At 37.8% G+C, this 23068-nt stretch overlaps 1 protein-coding gene across 2 annotated transcripts in view; it reads right to left on the reverse strand.

Moving 5' to 3' along the window:
• Positions 1-1081: 1081 nt before the first annotated feature.
• The window catches only part of si:dkey-82f1.1 (DENN domain-containing protein 2A), a 33807-nt gene continuing 11820 nt past the window's right edge, over positions 1082-23068 (reverse strand). Inside the window, exons 2-20 of one of the 2 annotated variants that reach the window (XM_026919729.3) lie at positions 22159-22245; positions 18693-19655; positions 17415-17542; positions 14310-14425; positions 13988-14185; positions 13621-13714; positions 13222-13266; positions 12905-13092; positions 12499-12608; positions 12353-12422; positions 11911-11988; positions 11031-11171; positions 8881-9029; positions 6382-6559; positions 5530-5571; positions 5204-5309; positions 4161-4433; positions 3987-4073; positions 1082-3888 (exon numbers count right to left, since the gene is read on the reverse strand). In XM_026919729.3, the coding sequence (XP_026775530.1) occupies positions 3857-3888; positions 3987-4073; positions 4161-4433; positions 5204-5309; positions 5530-5571; positions 6382-6559; positions 8881-9029; positions 11031-11171; positions 11911-11988; positions 12353-12422; positions 12499-12608; positions 12905-13092; positions 13222-13266; positions 13621-13714; positions 13988-14185; positions 14310-14425; positions 17415-17542; positions 18693-19655; positions 22159-22244 (3084 nt within the window). In that variant the 5' untranslated portion in view covers position 22245 and the 3' untranslated portion in view covers positions 1082-3856. Of the gene's footprint in view, positions 3889-3986; positions 4074-4160; positions 4434-5203; positions 5310-5529; positions 5572-6381; positions 6560-8880; positions 9030-11030; positions 11172-11910; positions 11989-12352; positions 12423-12498; positions 12609-12904; positions 13093-13221; positions 13273-13620; positions 13715-13987; positions 14186-14309; positions 14426-17414; positions 17543-18692; positions 19656-22158; positions 22246-23068 lie in introns of both variants that reach the window. The other variant, XM_026919728.3, reaches the window with a different exon arrangement.

Here is a 23068-nt window from a genome sequence, read left to right on the forward strand (position 1 = left end):
GTGCAGAGAATTTTGTTACAAAATAAGTTCATGGTAAAAACAGGCAGAGGTTAAAACACACTAATAAAGACAGTAAAATCCTAAGGAAGAGTTGGAGCTGGTGTGCAAGTGTTTCAGAGGTAAAGGTGTCTCCTTTTTGCACATTCAGTTTCCCAGTCTTGTTCTTTTAGTGCCTCTGCACTGACAGCACATCAATTGTAGGTGACCTCCAGGAGACTGTTAGGAACCTTTGGTCAGGTGCACAAAGTTTATATACAATTTGTTTTTTTTTTATCCTGGAATTTCATAAAATGTAAGATTTTATTGTGATGATACTAAATTCATAGTTTTATACAATTATTATCCATTAAATACTTCAATTTTTTTGACTAATGGGAGACATATTTGTGTTCATCCTTTCTTTTTTCTAGACATGATTCATACTATGGTATGTCTAATATAATATTAGAATGTGTTTTAGGCAAAGAAAGGAAAGTAGCACAAAAGACAACATGCTATATGTTGATCAAAAGGTAAAATATTTGATCATATTTAGCATTTCTTGTGCTATATACCTATCTAGGATATTTGCCTCATTGTTATTTTTCAAGTATTTCTTATTTTTTAAGAACTTTAATAATAGATGAACAAATAAGTAATTGATAATTTTAGATAGATCATAAATCATAAATGTTCTTCTTCACCAAACTTTTTAACCACAGTAGAATATGTATTTTCTCTTATGACACAGATGCATGAAAGTATAATAGATACACAACATCTGGCTTTGAATTATAAATATTTTAGATGAAATCAAATGTGAATTTTCTGAATTTTTTACTTAAATTAACTTTTAATTTAAGGCGGTTTATTTAAATCTATTTAAATATGAAGTGTGACTACTACTTCACATTCTTCTTATAATAGTGTTAAGATAGCTGGATTGATAAATTGCTAAAATATGTTTTGCCAGTAAATAATTAAATAAAAAATTTTTTTTACCTGTATTTAACTGTATATATCTCATGCTACCATTTCAGGAGGATCTTTGTACTATGATTTTTTATATTATTTTATTTTTTTTAACTTAATGATTTTATTTTTTTAGCCTTAATGATTATAGGGTCAACAAAAATGGCCTAAATTTTGTGGACACCTGACCATCACACCCATATGTGCTTTTTAATAATCTCCACTCTTCTGTAAAGGCTTTCCACTAGATTCTGGAGCGTGGCTGTGGGGATTTGTGTTCATTCAGCCACAAGAGCATTAGTGAGGTCAAGTGCTGATGAAGAGTGAGGAGGTCTGGGGTGCAGTCAGTGTTCCAGTTCATCCCAAAGGTGTTGAGTGGGGTTGAGGTCAGGGCTCTGTGCAGGACACTCGAGTTCTTCTACTCCAATCTTGGCAAATCATGTCTTCATGAAGCTCACTTTGTCTACAGGAGCACTGTCATGCTGGACCAGGTTTGGGCCTCTTAGTTCCAGTGAAGGGAAATTGTAATTCTACAGCATACAAAGACATTCTATACAATTCTGTGCTTCCATCTTTGTGGCAACAGCTTCAAGAAAATCCTCATATGGGTGTGATGGTCAGGTGTCCACAAAAGTTTGGCCATATAGTGTAGATAATATTTTTAAGAAACAAATATGTAACTCACTGAACTTAAAATATTTTTTTAAATAATTAATTTCCAGTGTTTAATTAAGTTTATTGAAAGAGTGGACAATTATGTCACAAGAATGTAATTCAGTTGTATGACAATAATCACAGCACAACCTGCTGTAGTCTAGAAGAATCCTGTAATTAAAATTAGATTGATTACAATCTAGATCTCTCATTTCAACTTCTGTATTTTTTAAAAGACTTAAATAATTAAAAAAATAAACATTTATATTTATTTATAAATGAAGAGTTGAACTTTAAAATCTCCATATTTACAAATTAGAATTACCAATTTATTTTCCCAATACATAAATTTAATCTGACCTGTCATCCCACATACTGTATATCATACAATTATATATGAATAATTCAAATTCCTTTTTCCAGACTTTGTAAGTCATAGAGTGTGGATGTGTCTCTAGTGCTTTCCTTTGGTAATATTTGCTGAAATATTGATTTTCATCATTAATGTAAAACAATGACTGTTTTTCACATTAGTGCTACAGACAGTTCACTTTTGACCTTCTTATTTACAGAATTTAGATCTGCAAAAAAAAATAACTGAATTGACAAATGCTATGACATCCCACAACTGCTGGTTCTTGATGTTCTGTTAAAAATCACTTTATTTCATATAATTTTAAATAATTGCTTTAAACAACCTGATCTTTGTGATGAAATAAGCAACAGCTATGAAACTGACCCTGTGAAATATAAACCACAAAAGACAAAGTACTCATTTTATGTACTGACATCGTGCTTGTATGGATTTGTGCCATGTGTATCTGTTTGGTTTTCTTCTGGAGGTCATCTTCAATAAGAATTCAGTAGGTGTTCTCAGAGGAGAAGTGTGTGATACGAGTGAGGGAGTAAAGAAGGTGAGGATACGTGTTTCACTGAATCAGCTCTCTATTTGCCTCATTATAATTGCTGTTCATAATCACACTACTGTGATCCCACATATGAAGGCAATGCTAAGACCACCAAATTACTGAAATCTATCAAATAATTATATACACAAAACAAAAGAGCAGTCGGTATGCCTGTTTTTTTTTTGTTTTGTTTTTTTTGATACTGGAAGTTTGCATGTCTTTAATTTGAAAAATGCTAATAAGAAAGTTCAGTGATTTTTGGTTTAAACAAAATGAAAAAAAAACATTACTAACATTAGCAAGAAAAAAAATAATAAATAAAAATACACACAAGACAAAGTGAAGTCCTCTCTGTAGTGACCCCCAGTGGTGTAGACGGAAGGCTGGATCCTTATTACTGGTGTATGAAAAGCAAATGTAACCTGGAATTACTTTGATACAAGTCAAATCACAGCTATGAGACATTTTGAAACAGAGACCAGCAGCTCTTTTGTTAATCAGGTTTCAGACACATTTAGTGGTGTTTTTAAAATGAACAGCAAAAGACAAAGAAAACATATCTAAATGAAGTCCATTGTTCGATACAGTCCGAGATTTGTATGCAGATTTGTATCCCAGAACAGGTTACTTGCCTCCATGAATCTGTCAGCTTCCAGATTCCACTCATCTCCTGCCAACCTTTTTCAATTCCCAACATAAACGACCAGTCACAGTGGTATTTTACTCACAAATCCAAAGTCTGGAATATACTGCGATAAATAGTCTATAACAAACTAGCAACATTTCTGTTTATTTTTGTATTTAAAAGGCGACAAAGTTTTGCGTAAGAAATTATAAGTGTCTTTTTCTAGAAAGAATATAAATTAAATTATTGCCCCCGTTACAGAAGTTGTACTCTATTTCTTAGAAAAAATATCAGCAATCCAAAAATCAAACAATTTTTATGTGAAATTTAAAAAAAAAAAAAGGACTGTACAGGAAATTAAACTTTGGTCCATGCCTACATTCTCCTCTAACCTTGTAGCATATTTTATAGAAAGTGAGCAGTTATTCAAACACTCACACACACACACACACACACACGCACATACATACACACATGCGCTTAGAAAACACACCAGTTTATGGTGAAACATGACCTTGGTACTTGTTTGATGTGAGAAAAATGGGAGATAAGCATTTAATGAAGATTTCAGAGAAGAATTGATGTCTGAGTTTTGTGTTATTGCTGAGCTCATGGCGTTTCCCCCCAGTCTCAGTGCTGTCATGAGATCTCAGGTTCATGTCTTTGCAGTGGAGCTGAACTGGTGCTTAAATCTGTCCACCAAACATGAAGACACTCTCTACTTTTTGGAAAGGAATTTCATTTTGTGTCCTGCAAAGACAGCGATTCATTCAGTAAGAGGTTTATGAGTATCCATTTGGAGAAAAAAAAAATGGATTTTTTTTTTCAAGCAGCACAAGAAAGCTTACCTAGACCTTTGAGAAACTTGTTTACTCCTCGATTCTCAGCTCCAGGCAGTGAGTCCAGGTAATCTTGAGCCCTAACCTCAAACAAGCCTGTACAATGAGAACGTATCCGTTTAATTATGCATGTTTTTAACATGAAGGGAAGGCAGTAAAGAGCTTGATGAGCATCTACAGTACCTCTCAGTCCCTGCCTGCGCATCTCCCTCTCCTGAATAAAGGCTGCGAACATCTGCGTCTCCATGAAGACCTCCAGGAAGCGGCGCAGACTCTTCGAGGACATAGCCTTCCGGAAGGCCTCGCGTTGGAAGGACAATGGCGTGGGGGAGGAGGAAGAGGCTGAGGACTCCTCATCACGTTCGTTGCCGCCCATGAAGAGTGAGTAGTGTCCGACTATTTCTACAAAGAAGCGGACAAAAGCCTCGGACACCACAGCACTCAGAGAGCAGTGTTCTGAGGAAAATATACAAATAAGAGGAATATGTGAGATTCTTATGATTCTTTCAGCAACATAAGGTTCATGTATCAAATCCACAGTGAAGCTGAAATATCAACCCTTCAAAGCCCCAGTCTATTATTCAGTTATTCATCATGAAGTACACTCATGGGGAAAAAAATGGGCCAAGCCCAAAAGGGCAAAATATTAAGCTTTTAACGATCTTATTAGCAAGAATGAAACAAATTTACTCCTGAGAGCTCCTGTGCCACCGTTTGCTTGTTTACTTCTGCTGCAGTGAACTGTTTGGGGAAAAGCTAGAAACAGGGAAATTCACTTATGTAGTCTTCTAGTACGCAAAGGTAAAATCATGATAATGATTCAAATGTTTGTTGTAAAATTCAAACCATATCATGTCTGGGTGTACAAAATTTTACAAAAATATCTTCTGGGATGTTTTTTCTTAAAAGATTAGTCATTATTTGGTTAACTAACTAACTTCCTTTATCCATTTGTTTAATCCTTGCTCATTTCCTGACCAATGATTTGCTGTTAAGACCATTGAAAGCTTAATATTTGCCATTTTGGGCTTGGCCCTTTTTTTTGCCCAGGAGTGTACACAATTCAGTTAATATTATGGATCACTCAGTAACGACGGAGGGCAAAGAATCAGCTCGAGTATTAGAATTATTACAAGCACACAATTAGAAGTTAGTCATAAAATGAATGTTATTTCCCACAGCAGGCTTGTGTTCATATAGAGAGCTTCCTGAAACAGATAAAGTACCAGTGGGAAGTTCTCCTCTGTCAGAGGCCAACTCTTTCCTCTTCTCCAGAACATACTCAAGAGCAGTCTGCAGTTTGTGAGGCAGAATGGAGTCTTCATCATCCATCTAAAAAAAAAAAAATATTTTGAAAATAGTCAGCACTCTCACTACGTTTTTTTTTTTCATGTAAAATGTAAGACTTCTCAACATTATTAAATATTTAAGAATGTTTAACACTGTCTGTTCAGTTCTTTATTCATGCAGTTCAACTACAGCTTGTTACTTCTTCACACGTTTTTAGTGAAACACTAAAACAGGGCTTACACAGGAAGGTATAAAGTTTTACCTGTCGTAGGAAACGGCTATTGCCAAGGTCCACCACCAGGACCTGTGGGAGAACAGAGGAGAGAATAATGTCATTTCCTGTGAGTGTGCCAGTTTCAGTTTTATCTCCGCACAGCTATTGTTTAACTGAGGAAGAAGGTCAGAGTTCAGGGCCAGCAGATAGAGTCCACCTGAACAGGAAGTGCTCATGGAAAATATTAGAAACGGATTGCTCTTTGACCTCCTTGCCAGTGCCATTACTCTCCACACACACTATTATTAGAGGTTTTCGTGCCTCATTTTGGCTGTTATTTCCTTCCTTCTATCATGATACAAATGCATTACAACACTCTGCTGTTGATTATCTTCCTATACCAGCATGCTCCATCATGTTTTATTTCTCTCACACCAAAGCAATTTGACAAAGATGAAAATTTACTAAAGAATGACACATCATACTTTTTTAACAGTTTATAGTGATGGAATTTAATGTCGTGGAATGTCCATGAGACAAGGTAGTTCCTGTTATCACTTATGTTATAGCAGCTATAAACAGTCATTCCCTCACCAGTCGCTCTCTCTCTTTTCTCTCTCTTGAAGCACAAACTCCTCTGTCCTGAAGCCTTTCCCATGGCTGTTACAAAGCACTGACACCTGAGACCCCTTCCATAAATGTTAAATAAGCATCTCATTACAGTAAACTTCACCTTATCAACAATGAGACATTTTTCTTTGTTAAATAACCTGTTTTTAACCTGTTTATTATTAGCCTTAGATTATATGGCGCATCCACCATACAAGTTACAGTGAACTGTTATTATATAGTAATGATAATCCCCAATTCAAGCCTTTATAGATGGAGAGGTGGTCTTACCTCCTCTAGGGGGAGCTCCTTGAGTCGAGGCAGAGAACTGGACAGCAGGCCCACAATGAAAGGTGTTGGAGTGCAAACAATGTCCATCATAGCGGGGGGCAACACGGGGATGTATGTGTGCTGCCATGTGAAGGGATAGAGCAGGGCCACCACTGCATGACAACACTGAGACAGAGTGCTAGAGAGGGAGAGAGACATAGAGAGAGAGAGATATTCAATATCTCCCAGTATCTAACCAGGTAGTGCAATAGTAGTAAAGTGGAGAGTAAGCAAATAAATATACTATATGGCCAAAAATTGGTGGACACCTGACCATCACACTCATATGTGAGCGTTTCCTAAACTGTTGCCACAAAGTCGGACGCACACAATTGTATCAAATGTCTTTGTATGCTGTAGCTTCACAATTTCCTTCACTGAAAGGCTCAAATCTGTTCCAGCATAACACTGCTCCTGTGCACAAAGCGAGCTCCGTGAAGACATGGTGTGTTAAGGTTGGAGTGGAAGAACTCGAGTGTCCTGCACAGAGACCTGACCTCAACCCCACAAAACACCTTTGGGATAGACTAGAATGCAGACTGTGCACCAGATCTCCTCACTCAACATCAGGGCCTGACCTCATTAATGCTCTTGTAGATGAATGAATGATCACAAATCCCCACAGCCACACTCCAAAATCTAGTGAAAAGCCTTCCCGGAAGAGTGGAGGTTATTATAACACCAAAGGGGGACTACATTTGGATATACATATGGCTGTGATGGTCAAGTGTCCACAAACCTTTTTGCCATATAGTGTAGAATGGTAAGGTTATACAGTATACATACAGTGAGATGAATGTATACAAATCCAGTGCTGAATATGTACAGTGTAAATATAAACAATATGACAAAGGAGCAATAGAAAAAATGATTTCAGGATGATTGCTCCTGTTTTTAATTGTCATAATTGCTGTTATGTCCTGAACTCTTGTGCTGCCTTGTTGGTCAGGGCTCACTTGTAAGAAGAGATTTATATTCTTTGTCTGACTACCCAGGTTAAATAAATCGAGGGTAATTTTTTTTTAATTACAATATATATATGTACGGTGAGACAGAGGGGTATCTAATGATTTAGTAATTAATATACTATAAAGAATATAAATTTATTCCTTTAGATATTCATTCAGGAGCTGGTGCAATATAAAGCTACCAAGAATAAGAATGTAAGATTGTATGACCTGACTCTTACAGAAATCATTCCTGTTACTTGAGTTGCTAATGAGATTTAACAGTAACTTCTTGAGTCAGTGTATGTGCTTGAGAGTTCTGACCACAAGGCGGCACTAAGGTACAAGACTTCGACGTTCACTCATCTGATAACTTGAAATTAGATATAAAAGATATTAGATGAAGTGTAATAAACAAAAAACAGGATTGAATTTTTAAAAAAATCCCGCACACAAAGGAAATCACTGCTGACTCTATTGAACTAAAATGGATGTCCATCGCACATTTGTAATCATGGGGAGCAAACAGCCGTCAACAACACAAGGTTAATATGCTGCATCTGTGAGTGAGTCTGTTTTCATTTATACTCCTTCAATAACAATTTGAATAGATGGAGCCAAATTTCCACTCATTTCTGAGCAGTGACACGTCATCCTTCTCTGAAATCATCTTGCTCATTTTAACGAGCACTGGAGGAGAAATTACAGCAAAAGGAGATCGATTTATATTGCATCAAGTTGTGTTGCACAATGCTGGCTGCAGGATTTTGGAGGGGGAGAAAGGAATATAATGTTTTAAATCCATCAAAATGTACACAACACAGTCAATCTCTATTTTGCTAACACCGGTGCCTGGCCCATAGCAGCTTTTTCCAAAAGAAAAAAAAAACTTGTGACTTTCATTCCCATGGCAACATTATAACAGTTCGGCATTTTTTCCTCTAAGACAAATGGTTCCAGGGGCCACAACTTTTTCCTCGACTTCTAGTGTCACATCTTTGTTTGTCTCCTCTGCTGAAGGAGTTTATTAGAGTCTCAGGACCTAAACTCTCCAACTGGTAGAAAAACACTTAGGTAACCATGATAGAAATCAGGGCTGCAAAAAATCCTTCCACAACATTCATAATATACATTCTCTAAGTACGTTTATGTAAATAATCATATCTACCTCACTGCAAAAAATGACGTCTTAGCAAGTGAAAATATCTCGATTATGGTCAAATTTATCTAGCATTTCCTATAATGAGATTGCAATAAAGCAAATATAAAATTATTAAAACTATTTCTAGTCACTTTTACTAATTTCAAGCTTTACATTTTTTTTATTTATTGGCACATAATTTTGCTTGGAATTATTATTTTTTTTAAAGTCTAGAAATAGGTTTAATAATCTTATATTTGGTTTATTGTAATCTCATAGTAGGAAATAATAAGAAAGATCAATTTGACTGTAATCAAGATATTTTTATTTTAAGATGTATTTAAGATTGCAGTACAAAGTAAATAATAATACCTGAGCTTGTCTGCTGTGAAGATCACTCTCCGCTCCAGCAGCAGTGAGGCGAAGACTCTCAGGAGGAGACGCAGACTCAAAGAGGAGAAGAGACACTCGAAATCCACGTGCTCCAGCCGGGAATCAGAGGGACGACACAGCTCTATTACCTGAGAGAGAGAGAGAGAGAGAGAGAGAGAGAACAAACGAGAGAGAGAGAAATGTGGGTTAACAAGCAAGTCACAGGTTCTGAAGTGCTGGAGTTGTGCTTATTGCATTCAAATTAATAATTAAAGTGGCAGTACTACATAGAATAAAAAGCAATAAAGGGTAGCGTCAAGCAGCTTCTATGCTTTGTCCCTTTGGAGGAACCCTAAATATTCTATGTAGAACAATACACCCTATAGCCAGTAGAACCCTTTAGGAAACTAAGAGCTCTTGACTATCCAAAGAACCCTTGAGGGACCCTTTTAAGCTAATTACATTAGCCAAAAGTATGTGAACATCTAATCATCACACCCATATGTGGGTCTTCCCCAAACTGTTGCCACAAATTTGGAAACACACAACTGTAGCATTACAATTTCCCTTCACTGGAACTAAGGGGCACAACCCTGTTCCAACATGACGATACCCCAGTGCACAAAGTGAGACCCATGAAGACATGGTGTGTTAAGGTTAGAGTGGAAGAACTCCTGCACACTGATCAACCCCACTGATCACCTGCGATATACTGGAACAAGGTCTCCTCACCCAACATCAGTGCTCAATCTCACTAATGCTCTTACGCAAATCCCCACAGCCATGTTACACAAACTAGTGGAAAGTCTTCCCAGAAGAGTGGAGATTATTATAACAGCAAAGGGGGAATAAATCTGGAATGGGATGTTCATAAAGCACATATGGGTGTGATGGTCTGGTGTCCACAAACTTTTGGCCATACAGTGTACATCCCACGAATTGGGAATATGATTTTATAAAGGTAAACATGATATAATCTGATAAACCTTCTATCATAGCTGGATATCATATCAAAGGCTGGAAAATGTCAGGTTCAGTACACAAAGTTACTTGAGAAACAGGGAGTTTTGGACAGATGCCCTTCATCTACTGTGCAAGCAAAGCGTTGGTGCATCTTTAACGGTGGACCAGTTAGTATTCAAAATTTCTAGCGTATAGTATGAATGACAATCCAGCCTCTATATTAAATTCCTGAAGCTGGTTGCACCAGTAGAATGTAACCTCTAAGGTAGCCTAGTTGGAACATATAGTACTTTGCAGAGGTTTTAGGTACCCTTTTTTTAATACAAATTTTGTCTTAGATGCTTATTTGATGCTTATTTGTCTTCTGCATTCTTGTATCATTAAACAAAGAGCAATTTTTAGATTTACGAATGTTATTTTTTCCATAAAAATGTTAGTATACCAGTAAAGAAAGCAACATATTATGTAATAGACTGCTTTTCAGAAAAGAAGTAATAATTTCAGGGATTCCTAGTGCAAAAATAGAAGCAAGTGTGACAGTTAAAGTCTCCAGAACTGTTGCAGATTCTCTAAGATATTCAGAAAAAGCCAGACCAGTAAATGCTGTCATAAAACTGCACAAAGTGTACCTGAGACTACTGATGCCTATTTAATAAAGGATTAAACACCATATACTGACTTTGTTTAGTTTATTGCTGTTTATTTTAAGTTAAGTTGAGTTTTTTTAAGTAGAAAATGTTTAATTTCAGTATTTTTTCAAGGCATCAATCTAATGATTTGAGAATGATCACTTTGCGATCTCAATGAAATACACTGTTACATAAAATGGCACATATAAATGTAAAGAATCATCAGAAAAACCAAAAACAGGTTCATTTAGATCAGGCAGCGTAACAAGCGTGGTCCTCAGCAAGTGCAAACTGTCATTATGTCAGATTGTGCTGCATGAGATATGATTTGTATCATGATCATGTTACATGCTACCAGTTATGACATACCCTAAGCGTCTGTGGTGCAACTACGCTAGTTTTAAAGTAACTCCTCTCAACATATTGTTTAGAATCGACATTATATCCTGACTAATGATTGAACTTCCATTGCTGTGTTGTGGGGCGTATATAATTTCTAACCCAGCGCAGTAAGTTGTATTTAAAAACATTAAGAAGAACACTGTTGACTGAACACACCTCGGTTCCTGAGCCTGGCAGGAAGTTCTTCACAGTAATGGTTCTGCCTGGGGCGGGGAATGGAGCCTCCATGATGCCCCTCATGAAGGGCTGCACCAGAGCCGGGGAAATCGCTCTCCTTTTCTCCACCTCATCCAACATCTAACATAAAGAGGGACAGATAACCACATGGATTTCACAGAATACTTCAGCTTTGGTAAAAACAGAGAAATGTATACTGTTTGAGTATACATCCGATATTACACATTTTATATATGACCTCATATACACTCCTGGGCAAAAAAAATGGGCCAAGCAAAAATGGCAAATTATTAAGCTTTTAATGGTCTTAACAACAAATCATTGGTCAGAAAATGAGCAAGAATTAAACAAATGCACTCCTGAGAGCTCCTGTGCCACCATTTGCTGGTTTACTTTTGCTGCAGTGAGCTGTTTGGGGAAAAGCTAGAAACAGGGACATTCACTTATATACTCTTCTTGTACGCAAAGGTAAAATCATGATAATGATTCAATTATGTTTGATGTAAAATTCAAACTAACACATGGTTGGGTGTGCAAAATTTTCCAAAAATATCCTCTGAGGTGTTTTTTTTCTTAAAAGATTAGTCATTATTTGGTTATCTGCCTCACCTGATGCAGCCCATCAAGGGCCACAAGGCTTAAACATTTAAAGAAATCAAACAGAAAAGCTTTCCATACTAACTTCCCTTATCTATTTGTTTAATTCTTGCTAATTTCCTGACCAATGATTTGTTGTTAAGACCATTAAAAGCTTAATATTTTGCCATTTTGGGCTTGGCCCTTTTTTTTGCCCAGGAGTGTACCCTCATAATATTGTATATAATGTTGGATGAGTAAATTAGGAGAAGGGAGAACATACCTTTGAGAAGAGGTCAAAACATCCCAGTCGACTCACTATGCAGTAGACCTCAGGCAGACGCCTCCCCTTCCCAGTAGGCTGTGGAACAACACACACACACACACACACACACACACACACACATGCACACAGAGACAAGCACAATCACAATCAAACACACACACACACACACACACACACTTAAGTCCACTACATTCTCATTCTAACAATAAGAAGCAGCAATTACAAATAGTCTCAAAGTGTCCTGATTCTACAAAAGCAAAACCTCCTGTCCCAGAACCGAGCAGCGGAAATGACAGAGGGAGAGTCTTTCGTCGTTTTAATGAAAACACATCATTAAACTGTTCCATATGTGGACTCCAAATAGCTGTCCACCCTAATTTTGAAAAAAAACAAAAAAAAACAAAGAAATCTGTTTTAACGGCATGAAAAAGCAGCTCACCAGTAAACGTCGACAGTAGCCAAATCTTCTGCTCCCATCTTCCCCCGTCAGGACAAATGAAAAAGTTTCACTAAAAACAGTAGAAAAATAAAACTGTATTAGAGATTATCCTGACATGTTTAGTGACCATGTGGAAAGTAAGTTACCTGGGGAAATTGTCCACAGGGGCCCAGTCTTTGGCATCAGGAAAGCAGAACTGAGGAATGACCTTCAGCTGATCTTCAGCCTCTCGCATGAACTTGAAACTCCTCTCCAGCTAAATGTGCAGAAGGCCGGTCATGAGAAAGTAGACTTTTAGCACATTTGAAAAGGCTAAAATCGAAGGAAGGATTTTATTTGGATAGTCCACTTTAGAGATACTACAAACAGTCAACAAACCATTAAAAAGCCTGAAATGACTCTCAAAATCATGTCAACTGTTTATGGATGTTGTTGTTGAATAATCCAAATTGTGGATAACCAATCTTCAGATGTGCTTCTAAAAAATGTCTGTCATTCATAGGATTTTTTTTTTTCAGACCAATAACATGGATCAGTAAGATGACAGGCTACCTTAAGTGGAAACTGCTGGGTGACTTCAGGCAAATAAGGGGCTCCTGCTTTGGTTTTATGTAGGGCCACCACTAGGAAGTACTCAAACAGTTTCCTCTCCTGTAGGTCCATCAAATCTCTCTCCAGCGTGCGATACCGGTCCGTCTGTTTTAACATGGACTGCACTGACACCAACCTCTGGCTGTGAGCTAGTACACCATGAAAAATCAGCATTAGACCCATTAATACAGATCACCTCAAGGAGATCATACAGTCTTACAGAGAAAGAATAGGCATCTAGCATAGCTGTTCCAAACAGTGTTCAGTTCAAAGCCCACCTTTCAGCTTTTCTTCTGTGTCACTCTCTGATTCACTGTTTTCATCTGTTACTATGCCCAAAAGAACAAAAAAAACAGGATTAAAACAATTTGTATGCAGGTAGTGACTCACACACACGTCAAGCATTGTTGAGCATGTGTATCTCATAAAGCAGCATAACTCTACCATCCTTGGAAAAAAAAATGGGTCAAACACAACTGACCCAAAAATGTAAACATGTCCATAAAGCTAAGTGGATACACGTGTGGAGAGAAGGCGAATGAGGCAGTGTATAGTATAACATGGTGAAGTCTCTGAATGGGTGCCCAGAACTGGAAGCACTCAGCATCAGTTCCACTCATATTCACATGTGTGGCAAAAATACCACGTGTGAATGTGTGCGATAAACTCACACACACCTCGCCCTGAGCTGGATTCAGTCGATGGAGAGACCCGCTTCATCTTCTTCTTCCCTCTCCGGGCCTCAAAGATGCCATTTATTTTCAGCACCATCTGTTGGAAAAGAAAACAGCCAGTCTCTTTTATCAGGTAAAGACCAAACTGTATTTGTTTTAAAAGGTCTGTTTAAGATTTTAACTGATAACCACAAAAGGAAATGTTCCTTTTCTGTTCTTTACCTTTTTCTGTTAAATCATGAAAATTATTTTTATTGTCTAGCCTATCTCTAGCTTTTCTTTAAGGGAACTGAATACTACTCCAGAAGAAATATTTCCCTGAATGAATTCCTTCAGTTATGGATTACAGAACGGGCCTCTTTGACAATACCTTGGGGATTTTCCTTCGTCTGCGGTTATAGGGGTCTCCAGAGAGGCATGGTGTATCATCAGGGCTGCTGGGGGTTGAAGGAGGGCTTATCCTTGAAGGTGACGCAATGCCCCCATCTCTGTTTGTCTTGCGCAGATCTAATAGTTTGAAGCTCCGCCGTTCTGAACTCTGCCTGAAGAAGCCAGGCTTAGAGGAGAGCTAGTATTGGTGCAAATTAAGAAGAGAGTCAGTATAATGTACATTTTCACTGTGGTATTATTCCTTAATAAATATCATAAGTCAGTATAGGTATTAAATATTGGTGTCACTTTAGTGTAAATACCTTAGTTGGAGTGTCGAGGGTGGGTGAAGACGGTGACGTTGGAACAGGATATTTGTTTCCAGAACAGCGGCTTTCCAATTCTATGTCTTCATAAGGGTTTTCTTTAGACGGAGGATCTGCAAACAGTGCAAAACTTTTGTTACTTAAATTTACTCTCATTTTGGTGGTTATATTTTTTCATAAATACAACTGAATGTTCAGTACTGCTAAGACTTCCCTTCAGTAACTAACTGAGACATAACCTCTTATTCTCTCTTATGAACATCTCTTCCAACAAGATTAGGTTCAAGGTTCAAGGTTCTTTATTTGCCACATACATATTACATACATGTGAGGTAATGTAGTGAAATGTGCCTCGTCTCACAATGCAACAATGATACATAATAAAAACAGAATATAATCAAATCTAGTAGACTATATGTTAATAAAGTTTAGCAGCCTTTGTTAGTTTAGTTTATTTGGGCATTGATTTCCCTGCATTAATGCTTCAAATTTAGTCCCATTTTTGTCTTTACTGTATAGGTAAATGTAACATAATACATAATTAATTATCTCTGGGATTAATGCACACAAAATGTCCAAAACTGTCCCAAAAAAATCCATAAATAGCAGCAAAAGTAGCCCAATTCTGAAGGAAATCTGTGGACCTGCTAACATTGTGTAGTTAGCAGTCAGGACACTCTTTCTGTATGCAGTGGTATATGCTACACGTAAAAAGCGTGCCTATAAACTCTAACATGAGTAATGCTAGCTATCATTCTAGCTATTTCCATCTATCTAGCTAATGTAAGCTAGCTAGGAGAGTTGGCTGATGTTGCTGTTTGCTTTTCTTGACATAATATGAAAATAACGTATGTATACGAAAGAACGCGTGGATGTAATCGCAGCAGTAGAGTATCTCTATCATACTGACAACATTTATTCTGTCAAATAAATATACCATTATCTGTAGTATAGCCTATGAGTGAGTGCGTGTTCTACATGTAATTGTAGCTATCACAATTCAAACACTGAACTAAACAAGCTTGTTTCAACTGTCCTTGCTAGCTCTAGTAAACAGTGAGCTAAGTATCACATGTACTATCAGATGCAGAACTAATGGACCATTGATATATTTGAGTTTATGTGAATTATGCTATAGTTCTAGGTTTGTAATGTGGTTCACCCTCTTTTTATGTTTCTCTTCTGTCCTTTTCTAGTCATGTTCTAACATTTTCATCATCAGTCCAGCACTCTTTATATTTGCATGGTAAATGCTGTGTGGTCAGTGGAGGTCCGGCAAAACTACAGCTTGCCTTGTCTCCTTGTTTCCATAATGGGGTTCAAACTGACGTCATGTTTTTATTCGCTTCATATTTCTCTACTCCAGATGTTTGATATTTTGCCAAGGAATCGACTAAAACTAGCACGTATAGCCAATAGATGCCGCATGATCTGCATAAACATGCAGAGTTGGAAAGAGATTTTTCAGACACAGAACCCCTCTTCCATGACAATTCATCTACCAGATGCGACTAGTGGGAGGAGAGTATGAGACAGGGACATCCAGTCCCAGACCTGAGGAGCACACGCTGCTCTTCACACTCATGCTGGGGGAAACGTGTACTCTGACTTCCTAGTAGTATTATCAGATATTCTTTAGCAGTATTTTATGTCTGTCTGAGATCTGAATTTTGTTTGTCCTAGTCCACCACACAGGAAGGATATCTTCTCTCCTACCATTCTCATCTCCAAACTCTAACCAGGCTGCTCCTTGATATAAACACTGGTGGTAAACAGTACACAAATTTTTTACTGATGTAAAAATGCAACTACTCATTTAAATAAATATTCTGGTAAAAGCCAGAAAAGTCTTAAGTACAGCTTCTTCATTTAAAAAGAACAGAAAAACCTCAAATGTATTAAAACTGTGAACGAAAAGTGCAAAAAAGTTTCATAAAAAGTTAATGATGCCTCCTCTAAACCACATACTCATTTCAGTTACTGATGGTAAATTAGTGCCTCCTACACCAAGAAACCGTAAATACTAGCTAATGAGTTAGCATTACAACAACTAGCATGATAATAAAGCAAATCATAAATGCTAGCTTAATGTTAATAGCTAGCTGACACAAAACAAACAGCCATGCCATATAAGGTGTACACAAAAAACACAGATTAGGTCTCAGCTTTAGATTAAGTCTCATTCTTGCTTCTCATTCTTGTTTGTTAAAGACTAGATTTGTTAGGAAATTAAATCAACTCCTGGAAACTGTCTGATGCTAGAAAAGAAAAAGTCACCTGACTTTACAATTATATAATTATCAAGAATTGTAGTGAGTAGAAAGCGAAGATTTTTCGTTTGAAATGAAAAGTGCAAGTATTAGGTGAAAGAAAACTCAAGTGAAGTACAGACACTTAAAAAATAGACTTAAGGACAGTAACAAAGTGATTATTATCTGTTACTTCCCACATCTGGATATAAATACATGGCAAATTGAGTGACTGACTGTTTCACAGGTAGATACTGCTTCAGATATTACACTGATCTTTCAGTAAGAATGTTGCATGCTTTTGTTTCTGGAACAAATATATTTCTCTACATTAGTTATGCACAACAAAAGCACATGAATATGCACCACATCAGTTTGGAAACATGAATGGTTTTGACATTTTCTTAATAAAATCTTTCTTAATAAACATTTTGGTTTTCCCAAAAGGATGCCCTAGTGCACTTTTTGAGTATACAGAGCCAGCACAAACAAGCTAGGCTTGTTTTTCTCCTTTTTTGAAATACTCTTGGAGTAGTCTTTGAATATTCATTTCACCCAAACATAAAACGAAATTAATAAAATGTTGAAAAGCAACAGTGGCACAAATATCCATTTGCTCCCACTCTAATAGAAAACTACTGCCCTATTCAGTTCAGTTCTAGTTTAGTTCACTGACCTATATACATCTGATGTTTTCAATTAAGTCTTCAGTTGCATTTGAGCTTTAAAACCAGGGGTGTTTAAGCTATTTTTGGAATGGTGGCTCTGAAAGCTCTACGACTTATGTTGCGTGATCTGTCCTATTCCATAATGACACCAGTTTTCTCTAGTGCAAAAAAATGCAGGGTGTTACCTAAGATGTCTTCATAGACATTCTCCTCAGATAAAGTGTGTGTGAGACCCAGCTTGGACTGAGCGTACCAATCCACTCGACAGCCCTCAGTGGATGACTGCAACAAATCCTCAAACTCATATGACTTCCTGCAAGGTCAGCATAAAACACAATGGATGTTACTGATAAGGGGAAAGAGGAACACATGTTGGTTGAAATGACCAGTATTCATGGCACGGTCTTTTCATCTCTTTAATCATATGATTAAGGTTGAGCTATACACAGCAGATAGTGTTGTGACAGAGCAATATCTATCTGGATCAAAAAGTAAACAAGTAGAATAAAGAGAATGAATAAGAAGATCAAGCAAAGAGACAGCAGGGACTGCAGGAAATTGCTGAACTTAAAGCTCTGTTGGGATAACATGCGGTTGTGCACTTGACTGGGTAATGTGTAACCTTAGATGCAAGCTCATGCAAGTTAAGCAAAAATGGTATGGAGAGAAGTCAACTTAAACTGCTGAAGTATGAGAGATATTTCATAAATCAGACTTCTTTGAAAGTCCTGAAAGAAATAATGTTTTAAAGTTACAGACTGACTTTCTATGAACCCTTTCATTAGTCTTATTAAGAAGAACAAAAATCTCTGGCCGGTTTATTACACAGCCTGAAGGCTTATCCAGACTAGTGTTATGCCAAATGATCTCATGAATATGTAACATCAGACTGTAACTCCATATATGTAACTCCATAGTTCTCATAAAACATGTTGTCATTTTTAAGTGTGTGCCAGAATGACTAACAGTCCATTCAAGCTGACATCAAGATGTTATTGAGGTCTGTCATTTTTCCTATATAGCCACAAGACTGTATTAAACAAACAGTCCCCTTTCACATGTCTTGGAGGAAGCATGTGATAGTCTACACCCTCCCTGGTTGGTAGATGTCACATGATAGGGCAGAGTTGACTGATGGCTGGGTGTTGGTCAAGATGAAATTCAGACGAAAATATGGGATCTACCAAATGAAGTCATTTTTCACACAAGTTATTACGCAATAAACATTTAACCTCTTAATTCCCAGCAGGTCTGGACTTACACCCCTGACTTAAGCAACTACATCCCTTCACTGTTACTTTCACTGTAGTTGAATGATTCATTGTAATGACTCAATAACATGCTGAATGAATAATTGAATAAAAATTTGTGAGTTAAGAAAGAATTCAATACAAAGGTTAGAATTTGTTGTTTTTAAGCTACATAGCACTGCAGCATAGCACTGCATGCTGCAACCCTCTCACCTGTTATTACTGTCTCGAGTGTGTTCCTGCCAAGGCCTCTGACACACCCCAGGAGGTGGAGGGCAGGAGGGAAGTGGTGGAGGGGGTATCGAGGGCAAAGGGGGCAAATTCCGTCTCCCCTTTGCTGAACCTTGAAGAGGTCCAGGGCTGTTTGTCTGAGTGTGGTGCTGAAATGTACGTTGAGGTTTGGGCAGAGGGTTAATGGACGGAGCTCCAGGTTCAGTGTACACATTCTCAGGGTCTCTGTTTCGACCACGGCGGCTCCCAGCCCTCACCACTTCCACAGTCCCGAAGATGGGTTCTGCAGCCTTTTTCTCTGCTTCCTCTTGTTTGTCTTTAGAAGGTGGGCAGAAATAGTTGCCTGGCAAGGATGGTTTAGTAGGTGCCTCCTTCATGGCTTGCTCAAGTTTCTTAATGTGCGTCAAAACAGATTTCTTGTCTTGGACAATGTCGGTTTTCCCCACAGGCATTTTGTCCAGTATCACATCTCTTTCCCTTGTACATGCCTCTGAACTTCTCCTTGATTCTCCAATCTTATTTCCATTCTCTTTGCCAATGTCCTGTCTGTCACAGCTAAAACCTCTTTTACTGTCTCTTCTTTGTACCTCTGTAGTTTTTATATCCTTCTTCCTCACACTTTCTGTTTCTTTCTGGATGATAGTCTGTGGGTTTGGTCCAGCACTATCTGTTTTGCCCTCCCATTGGGATATTTTGTCCCTAATGCTGGCAGTGCTTTTGATTCCCACAGGAGTTTTCGTGGGCTTGTTGCAACCCCCCAGGCCATTTTCAACAGGATAAGTGTCACTCGGTCTCTTTTGGGTGAGCATGTCCATGTTCCTAGGGAAACGGTCAGCGTTGTCCAGGGATGTTAGGGGGGACTGTGTGTCCACAACCCTGGACAGGTCCGGCCTATGTGACACCACAGATTGAGCGTCTTCAAGCTGTAAGCCACAGCACTGGAGCCTTCACAGAGCAGAGAAACGAAAAGAGCAAACACATTATAATATCTGTGTTTTATAAGATTATGCTTCTATTAATCAAACCGGAGACTCTAGATTACACCATTAATGTTGAAACAATTCCATATATGTATCCTTTGTGGATGTAAACACAATCAAGCAATTCAAAACCAGCAATTTTAAGGTTTGCTTTAAAGCATCAGTTTAAGGTAATGTGCTTGTAAGTTGTATCATAAAAAAGATTCTACCTGAAGGGAAAAAGTCACACACATACATGCAGCTTTCTCTTTCTTTAATTATCTTCATAAAGATAAGCTAGCTTGGATTCCAACCAGCACATCCAATCTCATTGCTCCAGCAAACAAATGGAGGAAATGTGAACCTTTTAGCTTTTTGAGCAACCACTGCAGGATGAAAAAAAAAAAACATCTAGGAAAGTCTATATGCAAGCAATTTCTGTTTTTCTGTTTCTGAATTGCGAAGTCATATTCAATTAAATTCAAACAAACATATTTTTCTCTATGGTGAGGCTTTTTCATTTTAAGAAGCATAAGGCAGTGAGGAAGAAAACTAGGTCAAACTCCAAAAAACCAACAAGAAGTAGGAGAGAGAGAGAAAAAAGAGAATGAGGAGAGGGAGGGGGTGAAGAGAAGGAGAACAAAAATGACAAGCAGACCAAAAAAGGCCAGGGTGATTGTATCCTTCTTCTTGCTGGAAGGAAATGGACTACTTGTTAAAAAGGGCCAAGCATGGAGGCTCAACTGAAAGAAGGTAACATCACCCACCACCCACGCCAACTGAGAAACTGAAGTCCTTTCCACTAACTGAGCTTGACAGGCTAGTGAAAAATATGCTTTAAGATGAAAAAACAAAGAGGAAGCCTGACACCATGACCTGATTGGTAAGGAAAAACATAGGGGAAAAAGACACTCTTAGCTTTTTGCCCTTATTTGTTCAGGATCTGGCCTTTACAATGTTACACCACTTAGTGACATACCTAAGTAAAAAGAATGATCTCAGTCTACTCAATGTTCCTCCATGCTGAATGTTATACAGCCTGTAATAGTATGCTATGGCATTCCAGCCCACCAAATTAAGTCCTTATTTAGCTAAAGGAGTATGAAATCCCTGGGGGTCTAATTTGATTTTAGTAAAACACATTATTAGAAACAGTGTCAATATAACAGCTGAGTCTCAGAGTAGGATTTTCTCAAATCAGTGTACGTAACATACACGGACCATAATGAAATACGCTATATCACCGAAAGTATATAGACACCTGACTTTCATAGCCATATGTGGTTCTTCCCCAAACTGTTACCACAATGTTGGAGGCACAGAATTGCATAGGATGTCTTTGTATGCTGTAATATTAAGATTTCCCTTCACTGGAACTAAGAGGCCCAAACCTGTTCCAGCATCACAATGCCCATTTGCACAAAGTGAGCTCCATGAAGACATGATTTGCCAAGACTGGAGTGGAAGAACTTGGGTGTCCTGCACAGAGCCCTGACCTCAACCTCACTGAACATCACTGAACACTGTTTGAATTAAAACTCCAACTACATGCCAGATCAGTGCCTGACTTCACTAATGCTCTTGTGGCTGAAAGAGCACAAATTCCCACAGCCACGCTCCAAAATCTAGTCGAAAGCCCTCCCAGAAGAGTGGAGGTTATTATAACAGCAAAGTGGGACTAAATCTGGAATGAGATGTTCAACAAGCCCATAGGTGTGATTGGTCAGGTGTCTGCAAATTTTTGGCCATATAGTTTATATAATTACTATATTTTTGTTTTGATTACTTGAGAACATGAGCCAGTGGTCATTAAAGAGTTAAAACACTGTTGCTTTTTGGTTTTAACTTGTCCTTATGTATACGTGTTGGACTCGATCCACAGCCTTAGAGAAATATCATATACACTAAAAGATACATTATACACTAAAAGATATATTTTACATTTTCGTGTATAAGCTTAATGAGAACAGTGGGACAGATGGTTGTCACTCTGGTGAAAGTCTCCACTGCATTCTACTGAACATTCAATTTAAGTGCTGATGTAATTTGCAGTGGCTCATTGGGTAGTATCTAAAAAAAACAGCGATCTTAGGATTAAATCTGAATATAGAGCTCCCAAGAGGCGCAACAGAAAAGTGTTCACCAAAATGGGGCAATATTTTTTAAAATTTAAATCCTGGTAATGCCACATATATCTGTGGCTGAAAGTCCAAGACAGGAAAACTGGCTCTAGTTAAGTCTAGTAGGGCAGTTAGCATTTTCCTCCCAGTGTATTCAGCTACCCAGCAGTGGCTGGTTTCACACTGCACACATTTCTCAGAGGAAGCATGTAGTAGCCTTCACCGTTCCTGCTTGGTAGCTGTGACGTGATGGGGAGAGCTGTCTTGCGGAGGGAATTGGCACATGACCAAATTGGGAGAAAAAGGGGTAAAAATATTTTTAAAAAAATACTGAATATGATTGTGATGTGTAATGTGTTATTCCCATACCCGTTGACTGACTGGTAGATGCAGTTCTCTGTGTTCGTACAGAGCAGCAGCGCTCTTCCGCCAGTCATGATGCTAGCAGCTGGCATCCTGAGAAAATACAGAAGAAGAAAGTTGGTTATAACTCATATAACAACTCATCTCATACACACAAATGCTCAAATAGAAGAAGGATGAATTCAGTGATTTTAAATGATTTGGAATTAGATGAATCATTTCTAAGCTCCTGAGTTTCGAAGCTCAAAATGTTCTTGTCCGTTATCACAGCTGTTCAAATAAATACAGATAAATAGGTCATTATGGGACATATTTTTTATTCCTGATCTTAATGCATTCCAGACTAGCATGTCGATAATACTTTCATTAAACCAGAGAGTTTAGAGAGTTGAAGTGCTGGGATACACACAAGTAATCATACGAAACGTAACACAAACACATTTCATCTTCATAATCTGTTGTTCTTACATCTCACATCTTTTCTCCTTCATATCAAAACACATTTGTTGGATGTGTCAGTGATAGTGCTTGGAGACAAAAACAAATGGCTCATTTTCACCCAAACAGATTATGGACTGAGTCATGAAATTTGGCACTTTCACAGGCTTTCCAAAGCCAATAATACACGTAATGCTTCATGTAGGTTTTAAAACCAAAGTCAGGCACAAAGAGAGGTTCTTGTCCTGTCGTTTACTAAAACACTGACTAAAAGGAATGGGCTCAGGACAGGCTCAGTTTTAAAATTTTGCAGCCATGCTCTAAATGCAAGAAACAACAGTAAACACTGTAAATGATCAGATTAAAAAAAAAAAAACCCTAAAAGAAGAAGCCAAACGCACCATAAAAACCTAAATGCTCTTTACTTTTGCTTGTTTGACATCAACAGTAGGACCAAGAATCTACTATTACTTTGTCT

The sequence above is a fragment of the Pangasianodon hypophthalmus genome, chromosome 9, assembly GCF_027358585.1.
Source record: "Pangasianodon hypophthalmus isolate fPanHyp1 chromosome 9, fPanHyp1.pri, whole genome shotgun sequence".
NCBI lineage: Eukaryota > Metazoa > Chordata > Actinopteri > Siluriformes > Pangasiidae > Pangasianodon > Pangasianodon hypophthalmus.